At 45.1% G+C, this 15,827-nt stretch overlaps 1 protein-coding gene across 1 annotated transcript in view; it reads right to left on the bottom strand.

The window, feature by feature from the left end:
- STAB2 (stabilin 2) overlaps window positions 1-15,827 on the bottom strand; it is a 155,126-nt gene that overhangs the window by 124,650 nt on the left and 14,649 nt on the right. The window contains exons 4-6 of the mRNA XM_082635128.1: window positions 7,832-7,917; window positions 6,897-6,966; window positions 153-248 (exon numbers count right to left, since the gene is read on the bottom strand). Of these exons, the coding sequence (XP_082491254.1) occupies window positions 153-248; window positions 6,897-6,966; window positions 7,832-7,917 (252 nt within the window). The remainder of the gene's footprint in view (window positions 1-152; window positions 249-6,896; window positions 6,967-7,831; window positions 7,918-15,827) is intronic.

The following is a 15,827-nucleotide window of genomic DNA, read 5'->3' as shown; positions in this document are numbered from 1 at the left end:
CCCCTTTCTTTTTGAATTTTTGCCTATCTTCCAGCAAAACATTTGATGGCACGTCACACACGTAGAGCCCCAGTACACGCACGCAAAACTGAAATGCATATGTCTGTGCCCGTCTGATCTGGTGTGGTATTAAGGGAACTAGCAGTACTTACGCTTGTCACAGTTGGGGCCGGTGTACCCAGAGTAGCACTCACAGGTCCCATCGCCACGTATTCCACTGTTGCATACTCCATGCACACAGCTGCACACTGCAGACAGAAAATGGGAATTTTTCATTACCTGATGTAGACTTCCTCCAAAGATTCTGGAAGGATACAGTTTCAGATAGTGTTTATTGAGATTCTGCTTGAGGGAGTGGGGAAAACCATGGGTTTGAAGCCCTAGAGACCCTAGTTTGAACCTTGGCTTTTTTTTTTTTCTGGTGGTACGCAGGCCTCTCACTGTTGGGGCCTCTCCTGTTGCAGAGCACAGGCTCCAGACGCACAGGCTCAGCGGCCATGGCTCACGGGCCCAGCCGCTCCGCGGCATGTGGGATCCTCTCGGACCAGGGCACGAACCCGTGTCCCCTGCATCGGCAGGCGGACTCCCAACCACTGCCTGGCTTCTTTATATTAGCTTCAGTTTACAGTAAGTCCCCACATACGAACAAATTCCATTCTGAGAGTGGGTTCGTAAGACCAATTTGTTTGTAAGTCCAACAAAGTTAGCCTAGGTACATAACTAACACAATTGGCTATGTAGTACTGTACTGTAATAGGTTATAATAACTTTCACACAAATAATACATAAAAACAAACAAAAAATAAAGAAAACATTTTTAATCTTACAGTACAGTCCCTTGAAAAGTACAGTAGTACAGTACAACAGCTGGCATCCAGGGGCTGGCATCGAGTGAACAGGTGAGAAGAGTGACTGACTGGAGGAGGGAGAGGAGGTGGGAGATGGTAGAGCTGAAGGATCGTCAGCAACAGGAGATGGAGGGCAGGCTGCAATGCCACTCACGCCTGACATTGATGGCACAGGTTCTGGTTCCTTGCTGGCTCCAGATGCATGTTCACATCTTTGAAAGTTTGCAACTTGAAGGTTCGAACTCTAAGGTTTTACATGTCCCACCTCAATCCCCTGTCCTTCATCTCCACAGGAACTGTCCTCCTTCAGGTCCTCATCTTGTTTTGCCTGGACTATTGCAGTAGCACTTTACCTGGACTCGTTGTTCGATTTCTCACCTCTCCATTTTATCCATTTCATTTGATCAGTAATGGTATCAAGGTGATCTTCCTCCAAATATCTCAGTGACTCCCAATTGCTAACCAAATGAAATCTGAATTCCTCTGTTTGGCAAACAAGGGCCTCTCCACGCTGACTCCAACCTTTAAAAATGTTCATTTTCGTCTTTCGCCACTTCATTTTATGCGTCTTAGGATCGAAGTGCATGGGATGACTCACTAGAGTTCATCTTCCTTCAAAACACATGTTGAACATCTACTACTTACAGGGCGCTGTGCTTGGGATTCATGACCCAAAGCCCCTGCCCCCAAAGCGCTCACAGTCCGAAGGCAGAAGAAAGCAGCCCATCATAATGAGGTGTGATAGATGCTAAGATGTGACGGGTCAATAGCAACGGGGGCTGGCCAGGAAGAGATGGGGGGAGCTGGTCTGGGAAGGACCACGCCCTGTGGAGGCAGAAGGACCCGCGTCCTGTACTTTCACTCCTCCACGCTCTTGCCCCCACTCTGCTCCCTTCTGCATGCAGCTGAAATCCAGCTGAAATCCTCCTCATCCTTCTAGGCCAGCTAAAGCCCCTCTCCTCGGTGGTGCCGTCTCAGAGGTGCCAAAACAGAACCTGTGCTCCTCTGGGCAGCACTTTCTTTGTACCTCATTCACTATCACCTCCTGCTGCAACGACTACTTTTGTCATGCCAGCCAGCCAAGTACCACCAGGAACACAACAGTGGTCAAAGTCGGCAGCAGGGGCGAGGGGTCATGAAGAAGCCGCAGTAGCCACTCGTGTTAACCGGGAGAGATGGCCGTTGGGTTGCCCACTGTCACTGTTTATTTCTCTATTCAGACAGGATAAGGCAGTGGCCTAGTTTTCGTCTTGTTCCAGCGCAGATAGAGCAAGTCATTGATGGTGACATTCTATGAAATTGCAGGCCAGCGACCAGCCAACAGCTGTCAGGGCTGTGTTCTTCTCTCTCAGTCTGGTGAGGTATTACATATGGAAAAGGGGAGACAACTAGCTCCAGCGCTCATTCAAATTACTGAAGAATTAAACTGGATTTGCAATTGTCATCCTCCCTTTAAAAACTGATTTGCTGTTGTTTCTATGTTAGCAAAGCACTTTGATGTCCACCCGTGGCTGTAGCTTTTGGAACAGATGAGTTCCAGAGGGAAGTCACATTCATCGTGGAGATAACAGGGGTGAGGACGGGGTGTACGATGGGCTCAGCAGAGAAGACGCAAAGTAACTCAGTTAAAAAGTATCTACCCAGCTCCTACCTAGGGGCGGGCACTGGATTAGGCACTGGGTGTACAAATAAGAGTAACTCACAATATCTAAATTCAAGCGGCTCACAGTATGGTGGGGCAGCCGAACTCTAAGAGATACACTGCTTCTGCAAGTCCTAAGTGCCGTCATGCAGCCCATGGAGAGGGTGTGGAGGCGGAAGGGGGAGTCGAATGTGACTCAGCCCCTGCTCCCAACTTAGATGCTGACTACAAGGGTTGTCCTTGTCACTGAGCCTCCCTTCCAGGCATGAGCCTCTCCCCAAGTCCTGTCTTTCAGCACAGCCCATGTACTGGATTAACTGATCTGGCACGGGTAGCTTTTGGGAGCCTCTGACACGCACTGCAGGGCCGCCAGCCACTGCCAAGAAAGTGTCCTTGAGAGGCAGAGGGATTCCCAAAGGTCATTTAAAGAGCCCTGGGTATTCGTTAAACCAGCGTCAGCAAATCTCTAGAGACATGTGACACTTGGGGTGTATGACTTTAAAGTAGCCAAAGCCACGGCCATTGGGGTCAGAGCGACAGAGCACAGAGCCCCTGTGCCATGCCCCTGGCAGAGTGAGCTGCCCTCTCTCACGTTCCCGTAGCATCCCCTGTGTACCGTGCACATAGGCTCATAAGCGTCTCCCACATTTCCAACTCCTTGGGAGTGGGGACCTAATCTCTCCCCTCTTTGGAGGCCCATCACCTGTCACGGGTCTAATGCATGGTGGGTGCCTGCCGGGGCCGAATGGTGCAGTGGTTTTGTGCCCAGGTTCTGGAGTCAGACACTTGGGGTCAAACCCTGCCTCTGTCCCTGTAATAGCTGTGTGACCTTGAGCAACCTCTCTGCTTCTTCATCCATAAAATGAGGAACCCAGCTTGCAGAGGTTTTCCAAAGACATTCTGCATGCCAAACCTTGTGCACTGCCTGGTGCCCGGCAGACGCTCAGCAAATGCTAGCTACTGCGATTAGCAAGACATGATTGTGGGATCGATTGGGGTCATGTTAGAGAAAGTGGGCTTTGCCTTCTGCTCTCACCTGGAGTGAGGCACTGAGCTGGCGAGGGCCTTGGCAGCTAAGATGAACACCCTTGGCGGATGCAGCTTGAAATCATCTCTAAGCAACTTGAGAGTCAGGCAGGAGAGTGCTCCGGCAGCAGGGTAAAGTCAGCGTTAAAAATAAACTGCAACTCACAGCGCTGTCCTACTTACAGGCAGAATTGCCACCGCCAACGACCACTGCCTCATGGGTGAGACAACACTGGCACCCAGTGGATGCCTGGCTGAAAAGGTTTCCAGGTTCCCCTACGGGAACCTGCCAATGGGAAATGACCAGCCATCCCTGAGACATCATTCATTCGTTCATAGGTGAATGAATGTTCAGCTTATTGTGGGGTTGCTCTTGTCCTTGATTAATACTTGCTTCTATTGAGTGCTATGACTTGCCGCTAGGAGGTTTTCTATGAGTCAATCCCACGAGGCACGTATTATTATTCCTGTTTTGTAGATGAGGAGGGCTTAGAGAGGTTACATAGCGTGCCCCAGGTCCCACAGCAACTGGGCTTGGTTTCAAACTCAGGCCAGCTGACTTGAAGCCTGCTCTCTTAGCCATTATGTTCTAGAGCTGCGCTATCCAATATGGTAGCCACTAGCCACGTGAGGCTATTTAAATTTAAACTGAGTAACACGGGCTAAAATTTAACCTTCAGTTCCTCAGTTGCACTAGCCACATTTCAGGTACTCAATGGCCACACGTGCCTTGCGGCTACCATGCTGGATAGTGCAGGTCAGGACGTTTTATCATCTCACAAAGTTCTGCTGGAACCCAGAACTGGGAGTCTTAGCTCCCGAGTCTCAGTTTAGGTTTCCAATTTTCTTACTTAAAAACTTGGGTTTCCAAACCCTTTCGCTTGCCCTTTCTCCATGGCACAAACGAGTGTAAAGGGAAGCCACTTTCTAAATTTAGAGATGTTTGGAATCTCCATGTACATCTGTGCTCATTGGCAACCAACACCAGTTTCTTGGAGGCAACATGAGCTCATCTTCTTTCTAAATTTTCATCCACAAACAATTACTTGGCTTTCTTGGTGAGTAAGCAGTGTTGGTTGCTGTCTTTCTTCCTATTTCAATATTTATTCAAAATATGTGATTTAAATTCTATTATGGTAGGGAAGGGCCAATTTGAAAGACATGTTCTTTATAAATGATTGATTATACTTAATAGTTTACTGTCCTTTAATATAATGTAATGTTAAAAAAAACACTCAGAATGCTAACATCTGTTTTAAATTTGCTTTTGCTAACACTCTTATGAAATAATCTTTTATAAAGTGGTGGATGAAGAAAAACCTAAGATTGGGGGACACCAGGGAATAGTAGGTATTAATCATAATAATTGCTATCATTTGTTGTGCAGTGATTATCTCATTAGTTCCTCGTAATAATTCTAAAGGAGGCAATATTATTTCTATTTTTACAGATGAAGATGCACAGAGTATGCTTAGTAAACTTAAGGTTCCCACAATTTGCAGCAGCCCTGGGGCTGAAACCCAGTCTGAGTCTAAAGCTGGAGCTCTAATCACCTCTACACGACGCCTCCCAATAACATGTTTCTCGGTCAGGACAAGAGGGCTGGAGCAAGTTATATTATTCATTCACTCACTCATCTGTTTATTCATCCAGCCAAGAGTGTAGTGTGTGTCTACCACGCAGGCAGCACTGTGGAAGGTACTGGAGATAAACAGGTATAACAGCACCTGCTTTCAAGGATCCCATGGATTAGAATGAGACCATGTCTTTGCTATTGCAGATGAAACTTATTACAGAGTGATCAAACTTAGGGGGGCTGGGATGTCTGTGTATTTTTCTTGCCCAAAATATGTGAATCAATGCAGTGTCTACCAAATATGATTTTTCTATAAAAGCCAAACTGAGGTGGTGTTGGACAAAGGCCACTTGACTTATCCTTTTTGGGAGACTATGAATCTGGCAGACACTGTCCCTACTACGCCCACGTTCTCTAGGCCTTCCTTACCAAGTCCATGCATTCAGCTGCCTTCCAGTAGCCTGTGAACACTTCCTAGGAAGCCTGCTCTGCCTGGGTGCTCACTGGGGGTTGGAAGTGCCAGGGAATGAACAACTCCCCTCTAACGACCGCATGTGTTAGTTTCCTATCGCTGCTGTAACAAATTGCCACAAACCTAGCATCTTAAAACAACACACATATATTATCTTACAGTTCGGGAGGTCAGAAATCCAAAGTAATTGCTCTAAAATCAAGGTGTTGGTGGTTGTGCTCCTTTCTGGAGAGGAGCATCCCTTTCCCTGCCTTTCCCAGCTTCTAGAGGCTGCCCACATTGGCTGGCTCGTGGGCCGCTTCCATCTACAAAGCCAGCAAGGGCTGGTGGAGTCCTTCTCACGTCTTGTCACTTGGACACCGCATCTTCTGCCTCTGCCTTCCTCCTCCACATTTAAGGACCTTTGTGATTACACTGGGCCCACTCAGATTATCCAGGATAGTCTGTTTATGGTAAGGTCAGATGATTAGCAACCATAGTTCCATCTGCTACCTTAATTCTCCCTTGCCACGGAAGGCAACATATTCCCAGGTCCATGGGATTAGAATGTGGACATTTTGGGGAGTGGTCATTAGTCTGCCTACTACACCATGGCTCCCTCTCCCCTCAGGTAAAGTAACTCCAAGGTGAGTGTTCTACACGGACTCCAGAGCTCCCCAGGGGATTAAGCTCTGGTCATCCACACTGGTCTCTGTCTTGACAACACACCCTTTACTTCCTCTGTGTCACTTTCTTAGTGTTTCCCTGGGTCACCTCTCAAATATGCTACGTGTACTAGAATGCTTGCAGAAGGCTTCTGGGTCAACTTCTGGGGAGAACCAGAAATAAGAGAGCGGACAAACCCATGTCAGGGACAAAGCCATAATCTGCAAACTGGGACAAACAGCCTCTGATCGCCTCAGGTATTTATCTGTGAACTCCCCAAAGAAGGACAGATTAGATGTGCTGGGACCTGTGGTGGACATAGAGGCCCCTGATGAGAAGGTCAGTGCTGAGACCATGGTCTGGAAAGACCTCATGGAGAAGCTGGGCAGGCAAGGAACTGGTGGATGTTGGAGCCTGGAGCCTGGAGAGAGGGAACCTATGCCCCAGAGTTTGCCAGGAAGCATTCCTGGTGAGTAGCTGCCTGCAAGCATTGAAAACCACAGACACACTGTCTCTCCTTATCAGATTTGTTGTCAACTCTCTGTTTTGCCTGTGTAGACTTGGTTATAGAGAACTGTTCTGTGTTTTTCCCCCAGGGAACTTTATGTCTGGGGTCTTGAGCTGTATAAGCCATGTCTGACTTTCAACCTTCACAACTGCATTCGATGACACAAAAGTGAGACATACTTGCCGAACAGCTGGGTCCAAATACGTTGTCATCAGTGCAGGTTTCACAGGCTGTTCCGCCAAATCCTTCCTGCAGGACACCCCAGGGAGAGGATGTTAGACCCAAGCGATCTGCGCTGCCCACAAAGCCCTTGGATTTCTAACTGACTTGTCTGGTCAGCGTTTGTTTCTCAAGTGTTATCTTCCCTCTGTGCCTGTCCTGAAACTCCTTCTTTCTCTCTCTTTCTTCGTTGCTCTTTTTGTGTTATAATTTGTACATTCATCCCTGCATCAGTGATTACTAAGGGTCTGGAGCTCTTCAGAAAAGCTGCTTCGTTAGTCCAAAGATACAGAGAGCAAGTACTGATGGCTAAATCATAATTCCACCCAAGGGTGAAATGAAAACGCTTTCAGTTTTGCATTTCTGAAGACAATTGAGCTCAGTCCTTTTCAGAAGGATTTCTTTGTATTTCTATTGTCTAAGGCTTGAAGCTTGCAAAAGTCCCTTTCATGGGACAGCAAAGAAATGCCTCAATTGGCAGACCCAGTGCTCAAGTGTGGGTGCTGAGGACAGCTCCGAAGACTAGTCTGTTAATAACGGTGATTTTTAACAGTAACAATGACAAATTTCCGTAGCCCTGTATGGTTTCACAAAGTATCTTCATATACATGATCTCATCTCACTTTTTCAACAAGTATAATCACACAGGTATTATTAGACTCATTTTACAGATGAATACACCTAAGGCTTAAACTCATTTTACAGATGGATACACTCAAAGGTCCCCCAGCCTCTAACATGTCATTTTGTTGCACACTGCATCTTTTTTTTTTTTTTTTTTTTTTACTAATATCTCTACTTCTTAGAGTCTCCACCCAGTGTGTGTTTAAAGAGGGACCCCACAGGTAAGGAGAAAGTAGAGTCAGGGAGGAGGAGAACGAGGTTTTGAACTCACTTGGCAGGAGCAGCTTCCGTTTCCTTCCATGCCGTCGGCACAACTGCCCCGGCCACTGCAGGGCGCCCTTGCTCCTCCCGGGCACTCTGGGGAATCAAAGGGCAGATTCATTTGTTTGTGACTGCACAGAAGCATGCTGCAAGGATGCATCAAGCATCTACTACATGCCGGGTAGTGTGCTAGTTGCCAGGGCTAAGAAATAACTGAAGACCTTGCCTGCTTTATCTAGGGTTACATAGGGGAGGCAAGCGAATCACAGAGTAGTCAGGTGCTGTACTAGGACGCATCAGACTGGCTACCATTTCTTGAGCATTTGCTGTACACTTTACAATCATCTAATTAAATCATCTCCATTACAACCCTCAGGGGTTCCTACTGGTGCTAGTTAGCAGACGAGGAGACTGAAGTTCAGAGAGGTCACATAACTCGCCCAAAGTCTCACACTTCATAAGTCGCAAAGCTGGGGATTTAGCTCCGCCCTTAGCATGACTCTAAAGCCAGGCCAGTTAATCAGTGTGCTAGGCAGGGTATTGAGGGACCCCAGGGAAGGGAGCTACTGATACTGCCTTGGGGAGTCAAGGAGACATCCCTGAGGAGGAGTCATTTAAGCTGGGGTTTTGAAGGCTCAATAGGAGTTGGCCATGCTTAAAAGGGAAGAGCATTTCAGGAAGAGGGAACAGCAAGTACAAAGTCTTAGAGTTGTAAGAGGGCAGGACCTGTTCTGGGAATGATAGAAAGTTTGGCAGGGTTGGAACTTGGGAGTTGGGGGGAGGGAATGGGGAAATGGTAGTTGATGAGGAATAATAGATTGGCTGGGGCCAATTAATGGAGTACTTTGTGTGGCAAGCAAAGGAATTTAGTTTTCACTCAGAAGCTAATTCCAAACAAGCATCAGTTTGCACGTTTGGGTTGTGCTAGACCTGAATCAGAATGTTTATAGACATTTATTAGAGGATTTCACAGTCATTCACTAAACATTCAGGGAATACCTACCATGTGCCAAGCTTTATATTACACATTGGGGTGAAGGGACATTTAGCTAGAAAGTCAGATATTAAATGTCCAAAATCAAATACAAGATTTAAAGTAAAGGAAAAGGGTTTAAGGTACTGCTGTGATGAGGATGAAAAAAATGTTGTTTTTTTTTGTTTTTTTTTTCTTTCTATATTTGCTGTTGTTCTACACTTTGAGTGCTGAGTTGACATGGATTTAATGCTGGTTTGGTTGAGTTCTGATTGTTAAAATGAGGGATCTGGACTAGCAAACACCAAGCAGAAATCATGCAATGGTCATGAATTGTGTTTGTGTGAATGAGGCAGGATCAAATGTTATCCCAAATTAAAGTTAGCAAGGCAAATGCTTTCCAAAAAGTAGCTAATGATATGGAGTTCTAGATAATAATAAAGGATTCAAAGCAATACCCTGAAGTTAAGTCCCAGTTTTAGCCCCATTTTCTAGATGAGGCAACTAAGGCACAGAGTAGTAGAGTGACCCGGCCAAAGTCAGCCAGCTGGTGAGGATAATGAGAGACTCACTTACCCCTCCTCTACCAGAAGCATCCAACCTTCCCGCCCTCCCTCCCCTCCTACCACCTTGGACAGAGACCTTTGTCCAACGTGCCCCTGTGCCATGAACTTAGTGTTATATATCTCCTGAGAAATGCAGAATCTGAGTCAACCACAGGGCTGGACACACAGTTTGAGCCTTTCCACAGCGGTGGCAGAGCCAGGCTTCCAACCCCGGTAGGTGCTCCAGAGTCGACTACATTGGTCATCGCTGTGCTTTATCCACACCCAGCACCACTCCAGACCAGAATCCCAGCACAGAGGCAGACATGGTTATGAAGTGAGTAAAGGAGAAGACACGCTGACGTGTAGCTACTGTTTATAAATCACTTAGAAAACCAGTACGTTGGTTTGGGCTGTTCTCACCAGCAATAGGGTAGTGGCTACACAAGATGAAATGCTGTCAGGAAAAAAACCCAGATTTTTCAATCAGAGTGCTCTGGGTTTGAATCCCAGCACAACTCTTTGCTAGCTGTATCTCTTTGGGAAAGTCGATGCCTGGCTCCGAGATTTGGTTCAAGCATCTTCCTGGCAGGTTGTGGTAGGGACTGGAAATATTAGGCGCCCAAGAAATGGTGGTAGTGAGTACTTAGAGTGGATACTCTCCTTCCTCTCCAGTTTCTGTTCTTTCAGGCTGGCCTTGTAACAGATAACAACACTCAGGAAAGAAATGATCGGGCACCTGTTTGAATCAGGACCATGGAAGGTCCTGTGTGTACAGGGTGAGCACACAGACCTGGTCCCTGTTTCCACGGTCCTGCCAGTCCAGTGTGGAAAGAGTCATGGATTAACAGAGCATCAGATAAATACTGGTTTACACACCAGGAGAGAGGTTGTCCAGGGAAGAGACCTAGAGCTCTGATCACTCTACTGGAGGGCACCAACACTGACCGCAAACCACTAATCCTGCATGGCCCGGGTCCCTGAGATCTGGGCTCAACAGAGGGCAACAGCTGGATCACTAAGGAAGGGCCTGGTTAAAGAGTGTGGTCTTTAGCTTTGAAAAGGCATCAGTAGGGAGGGTGGGAGGGAGGGAGACGCAAGAGGGAGGAGATATGGGGATACATGTATGTGTATAACGGATTCACTTTGTTATAAAGCAGAAACTAACACACTATTGTAAAGCAGTTATACTTCAATAAAGATGTTAAAAAAAAAGGCATCAGGAGGCGAGGATGAAGAGGGCTTAATCAAGCAGGTGCCAGGTACACCTTTGAAGCTCATCTGAAAACCAGCTGACCCACTTGAATTCATGATACTAAGCAAGGGGTGCTAAGAGAGGGTTTCCATAGACAATGGGCTGTCAAACAGTTCTTCTCCCATTGCCTGTTGCCACGGGTCCCTTCTTGGGATAAGATGGTATTTTGGGAACCAGGCCCAGCTCTGGGCAGAGCCAGGATAGAGGTGACAGCTCTGCCACTGTTGCTCTCTCTTGACCCCCATGCCTCTCCCTAGGGCTAGGTGTTCAAGGTGCTCTCCAGATGACCCCCAGCTTGCCTTCAGGGCTGGCTCAGAAGAGAGCACAGGGCCTCCTCCACCCCGCGACACAGTCATCAGTGCCACCTTGCAGACATGCTCTCCCAGGCCTTTTCACTTTTGTAGGCAGTGACGCCTGAACCCCAGGCTCCCCCCAACACATTCCATCCAATAGTCTCCTCCAGGCCTGGAGCCAACACCCCTCCCTTCCCTTCTGTCCAGCCCAAGCAGAACGCCATGTGCTGCCCCCCAGTGCCCTCCCGTCCACACTGTGCCTGTGCCTCTCCGCCTCAAAGTGGTTCTCCCTGACCCCGTCTCTGAGGCAGATTCAACTTTTCCATCCTCTGGGTGTCCCTTCTACTCGGCTCATCCCTTGTGACGACATATAGAGCAGAAAATGGGGGCAGAGTCATCCACCGTGGATATAACTAGATTCTAGGCTACAGGCTGATTGCAGAGGAATTGGGGAGTTTCCCCTCATCCCAGCCCCCAAGAATGTGACATTGTATCCAGGAAGTCTGGGCCTCCTTTTTTCCTTAGGGGATGGTGAGCAATCCTTTCTTTTTAAACATGTAGGCAAGTGTTCCTCTAAGTGTGATTGTGATGGAGTGGTTACAAAGGCAGATTCTGAAGACCCTCCTCTCTCCAGGAATAGTAGCTGTGAAAGTGCACCTCTCAGGGCATAATTTCCCTGAAATCCACCACCCTCTTCATGAAGCCACACTTGCCACTTCCAGCCAGTGGCTGAGCACAGCAGGGATACCAGGGCAGGCCCATTCTCACAAGACAGAGGACCCCTTCTGTTGAGTGACTTTGGCTGATGGAGGACTCGCAGCTTTACCAAATTTTCTTAGAACTACATGTAGTCTAAGACTTTTCCATCCAACCTTTCTTGGTTCTCTCTCTCACAAGGGTTAGCGCTCCATCCTTGGCTGATGGCTCTCCCTACTTCTCCTGGCTTCTTTTTCATTTTCCCTCGCAGGCACTTCTTTTAATTAATCTCGCATCTCTAGCCCTACCTTGGCACGTGCTTTTAGAGGACGTAGGCTAATACACCAGGGCATAGAGAGGCTTTGTGCAAATTGGAAAAAGCCTTCCCTACCCCAACTGCCCTTGTAGATATATCCCCATAGACACTAGACTTGGCAAGCAGATGAAACTAAAATCAAGACGTGGCCCTACCTGAGGGTGGACCAGGCCCACACCAGAGTGCATGGCTTGGTGAACCAAGCATGGGCTGGATTTCAGTCCAGACTCACCCTGTTGGCCAATAATAACCTATTGCAACTTTATGCAAAGTCTGGCACTTCACACCCACTGAATGAGGAACTCTGAGTGTAAGACCCAGGAATATGCATTTTAACAGGCTTGACAGTAATTCTACTGCACAGTGTTGTTTGAGAACTGCTGGATACGCTGTAGGAATTAATGTGAATGGTCCCCGACAGGGAGGCTGTGAAGGTGCTTCTTAGGCTGCTGGGAGGTGATAAGCTGATGGGCCTTTGCATGGGGATGGTTGTGTGGTGCCTGGGTGGGCACTAGGCAGGGCCCTTGGTGCTTCAGCAAGGTCCTGCTATGAATGAGCTTAGTGAGGAGGGAGTGCCTGGACACTTAAGTGGACCAAGACTTACTTCAGAGGAAAGTGCAGCACTGGGCAGCTGGTGGAAGGCCAGTGTCCTGCCCTCATGGAGCTTACATTCTAGATTTCAATGAACACTGGGGACATGAGATCAAAAAGATAGACTCTGTGACTTCAGGAAGCTTACAGTCTAACTCCTTCATTTAGAGATTATTTTTCATCAGGAAATAGCAGGAATGAGGGAGGGGACATCACTACAAATCTTAGAGACATTAAAAGGATAATAAGCGGATATTATGAAGAACTTTATGCCAATAAACTTGATGAAGTAGATGAGGTGAATAAATTTATTTATTTATTTATTTATTTATTTTTTAGAGGCATCTTGTTATTTTTATTTTTTCAAGAAACTTGTTTTACTATTGAGGTATTACAAGAGAATAAATTTATTGTTCCAAACTACCAAAGATCATTCAAGAGAAAACTGATAACCTGAATATCCTTATATTGATTTAAGAAGTTGAATTTGAAGTTAAAATCCTCCCCACAAAGAAAACTTCATGCCAGTGGCTTCACTGGTGAATACTACCTCACACTTAAGGAAGAAATTATATCAATTGTATAAAAACTAGGAAACTGAAGAAGAGAGAACACTTCCCATTTCCTTCTATATGGAGAGCATTTTTACTCTGACTCTAAAACCTGACAAATACATTACAAGAAAAGAAAACTACAGACCAAGATCCCTAAGGAGCATAGATGTAACATTCTTTAAAACTCTAAAACAACAATTAAAAATCAAAACATTCTAAAACAAAATTTTGCCCACTGAAACCAAAGGTATACAAAACAGATAATACATCATGGTCAGTGCAATAAGGTAAGAAAAAAAGACTCAAAACGGATACAGATTGGAAAGGAAGAAATAAAAACTGTCTTGATTCTCAGACAACATGATTTTCTACACAGAACATTCAAAACAATCTCCCCAAATTCATTAGAACTAATGCATGAATTTATAAGTTCTCAGGATACAAGGTCAACATACAAAAATCAATTACATTTCTATAAACTAACAGGGAACAGCTGGTGACTGGAATAAACATATATAATTAAACGTGATACCAAAGCCATGAAGAGCTTAGGTGGGCATATTACAAGAATTGTGCAAAACCTGTAAGCTGAAATCTAGCAAAACCCTGACAAAAAGTAAAAGAAGTCCTAAGCGAATGGGGGTATACTGTGGTTACAGATGAAACGAGTCAATATTTCATGTCGTCCCTAAACTGGTCTATAGAGTCACTGCAACTCCAGTTAAAATCCTAGCAGACTTTTGTGGGTAGAAATTGATAAACTGATGCTAAACTTTATATGGAAAAGTAAAAGAACTAGAGTAACCAAGATAATTTTGAAAATGACCAGGTTGGAAGACTTATACTACGTAATTTCAAGACGAACTGTAAAGCTATAGTCATCAAGACAGTGTGGCAAGGTGAAGGGATAGACATATAGATCAATGGAACAGAATAGAGAGTCCAGAAGGAGACCCACGCATTGATGGTCAATTGATTGTCTACAATGGTCCAAAGGCAACTCAATTGAGAGAGCATAGCTTTTTCAAGAAATGATGCTGGAATTACTGGATATCTTATATGTAAAGAAATGAACCTTGATTCAGACCACGAGTCTCATATAAAGTTAACTTAAAATGGACGGTAGACCTACACGTAATGCCTAAAACTGTAAAGCTTCTAGAAGAAAATATAGAAGAAAGGCTTTGTGACATTAGATTAGGCAAAGATTTCTAGATGTGATACGAAAAGCAACGTCTAGAGAAGAAACACTGAAATATTTGACCTCACTAAAATTAAGAATGTTTGCTCTTCAAAAGGCACTCTTTAGAGAGTGAAAAGACAAGCCACAGACTTTGAGAAAATATTTACAAATCACATATCAAATAAAGGACTTGAATCTCAAATACTTAAAGAACTCTCAAAACTCAGTTGTAAGAAAACAATCTGAATGATGTATGAATAGCAAATAAGCACATGAACCATGCAAGTTAAAATGAGCTGCAATAAAATGCTACTATACACCTATCAGAATGGCTGAAATTTAAAAAAAAAATCTGATTATACCAAGTACTACCAAGGATACTGAACAACTGGAACTTTCATACATTGTTGGTAGGAATGAAAAAATGATGCACACACTTTGGAAACCATCTTGGCAGTTCTTATAAAGTTAAAGTACATTCACTATACAATCCAAGACTCCCACTTCTAAGTATTTACTCAAGTGAAATGAAAACTTATGTTCACATTAAAACCTGTACATGAATGTCCATAGCAGCTTTATTCTTGCACCAAATTGGAAACCCAAATATCTTTCAGCTGGTGAATAGATAAACTGGGTAGAACCACATAATGGTGGACTGTAAAACATTGTAAAGGAATGAACTGCTGATACATGTAACAACATGGACGAATCTCAGATGCATTATGCCATGGGAGAGAAGCCAGATTCACAAAGGTCCGTACTGTAGGATTCTGATTATAGGACACAAAGGCATAATGATAGGCACAGAAAACAGATCAGTATTTGCCAGGGGTTGGGAGTTGGGGGAGGACTTGACCACAAAGGGAATTTGGGGGGATGACCTAACTGTTCTCTATCTTAATTGTGGTGCTTGTTACACAACTGTTTAGGGTTGTAAAAAGCTCATATAACTGTCCACCAAAAAGGGTGAATTTTACTGTATGTAAATTATGACTTAAGAATAAATGAAAAAAATCCATTAGCAGATTATGTGCTTCAATGATAGATTTGGAAAAGGTGGTCAATGTCCCTATAAATAATTAAACTTACTTCTATGTAGACCTCAGGGGTGTCCATTTCCACAGTTTATACTCACTGGAAAGGAAAACAAACTAGGACACTAGAATCAGAAACGGGTGTTTTTAAACACGTGGTAAGTTATCCAATTTCCTACCTTCAATCTCTAAATCTTTTCATTTGAATACTTTAGTGTGGTTGTAAGAAAATCAATGTTCTGGAAGTGTTTCTTCAGGTCCAAATAACCATTTAGCAAACCACTGGGCCAGATGTCGGTCTTAGAAAGACCAATATGACTTGTTTTTCCTTTCTGTGCTGTCCTTGTTTGTTATTATTATTGTTGTGGTTATTGTTAGCAATCTAGACCCTGGGTGGAATGCCAAGAACATTGCACATATTATCTCAGTATATTTAATCTCCACAACTGTGAACTATTAATCCTCACCCTGTGAAGTGGTTATTTTCACCATTTTATGTATGAGGACGCTGCGGCATAGATAGGTCACACAGGGCCACTGGGCTCAGAGATGACGATTCCCAT

This window comes from Mesoplodon mirus, assembly GCF_964341445.2.
Source record: "Mesoplodon mirus genome assembly, chromosome: 11".
NCBI lineage: Eukaryota > Metazoa > Chordata > Mammalia > Artiodactyla > Ziphiidae > Mesoplodon > Mesoplodon mirus.
This window is presented reverse-complemented; position numbering and strand designations above follow the sequence as displayed.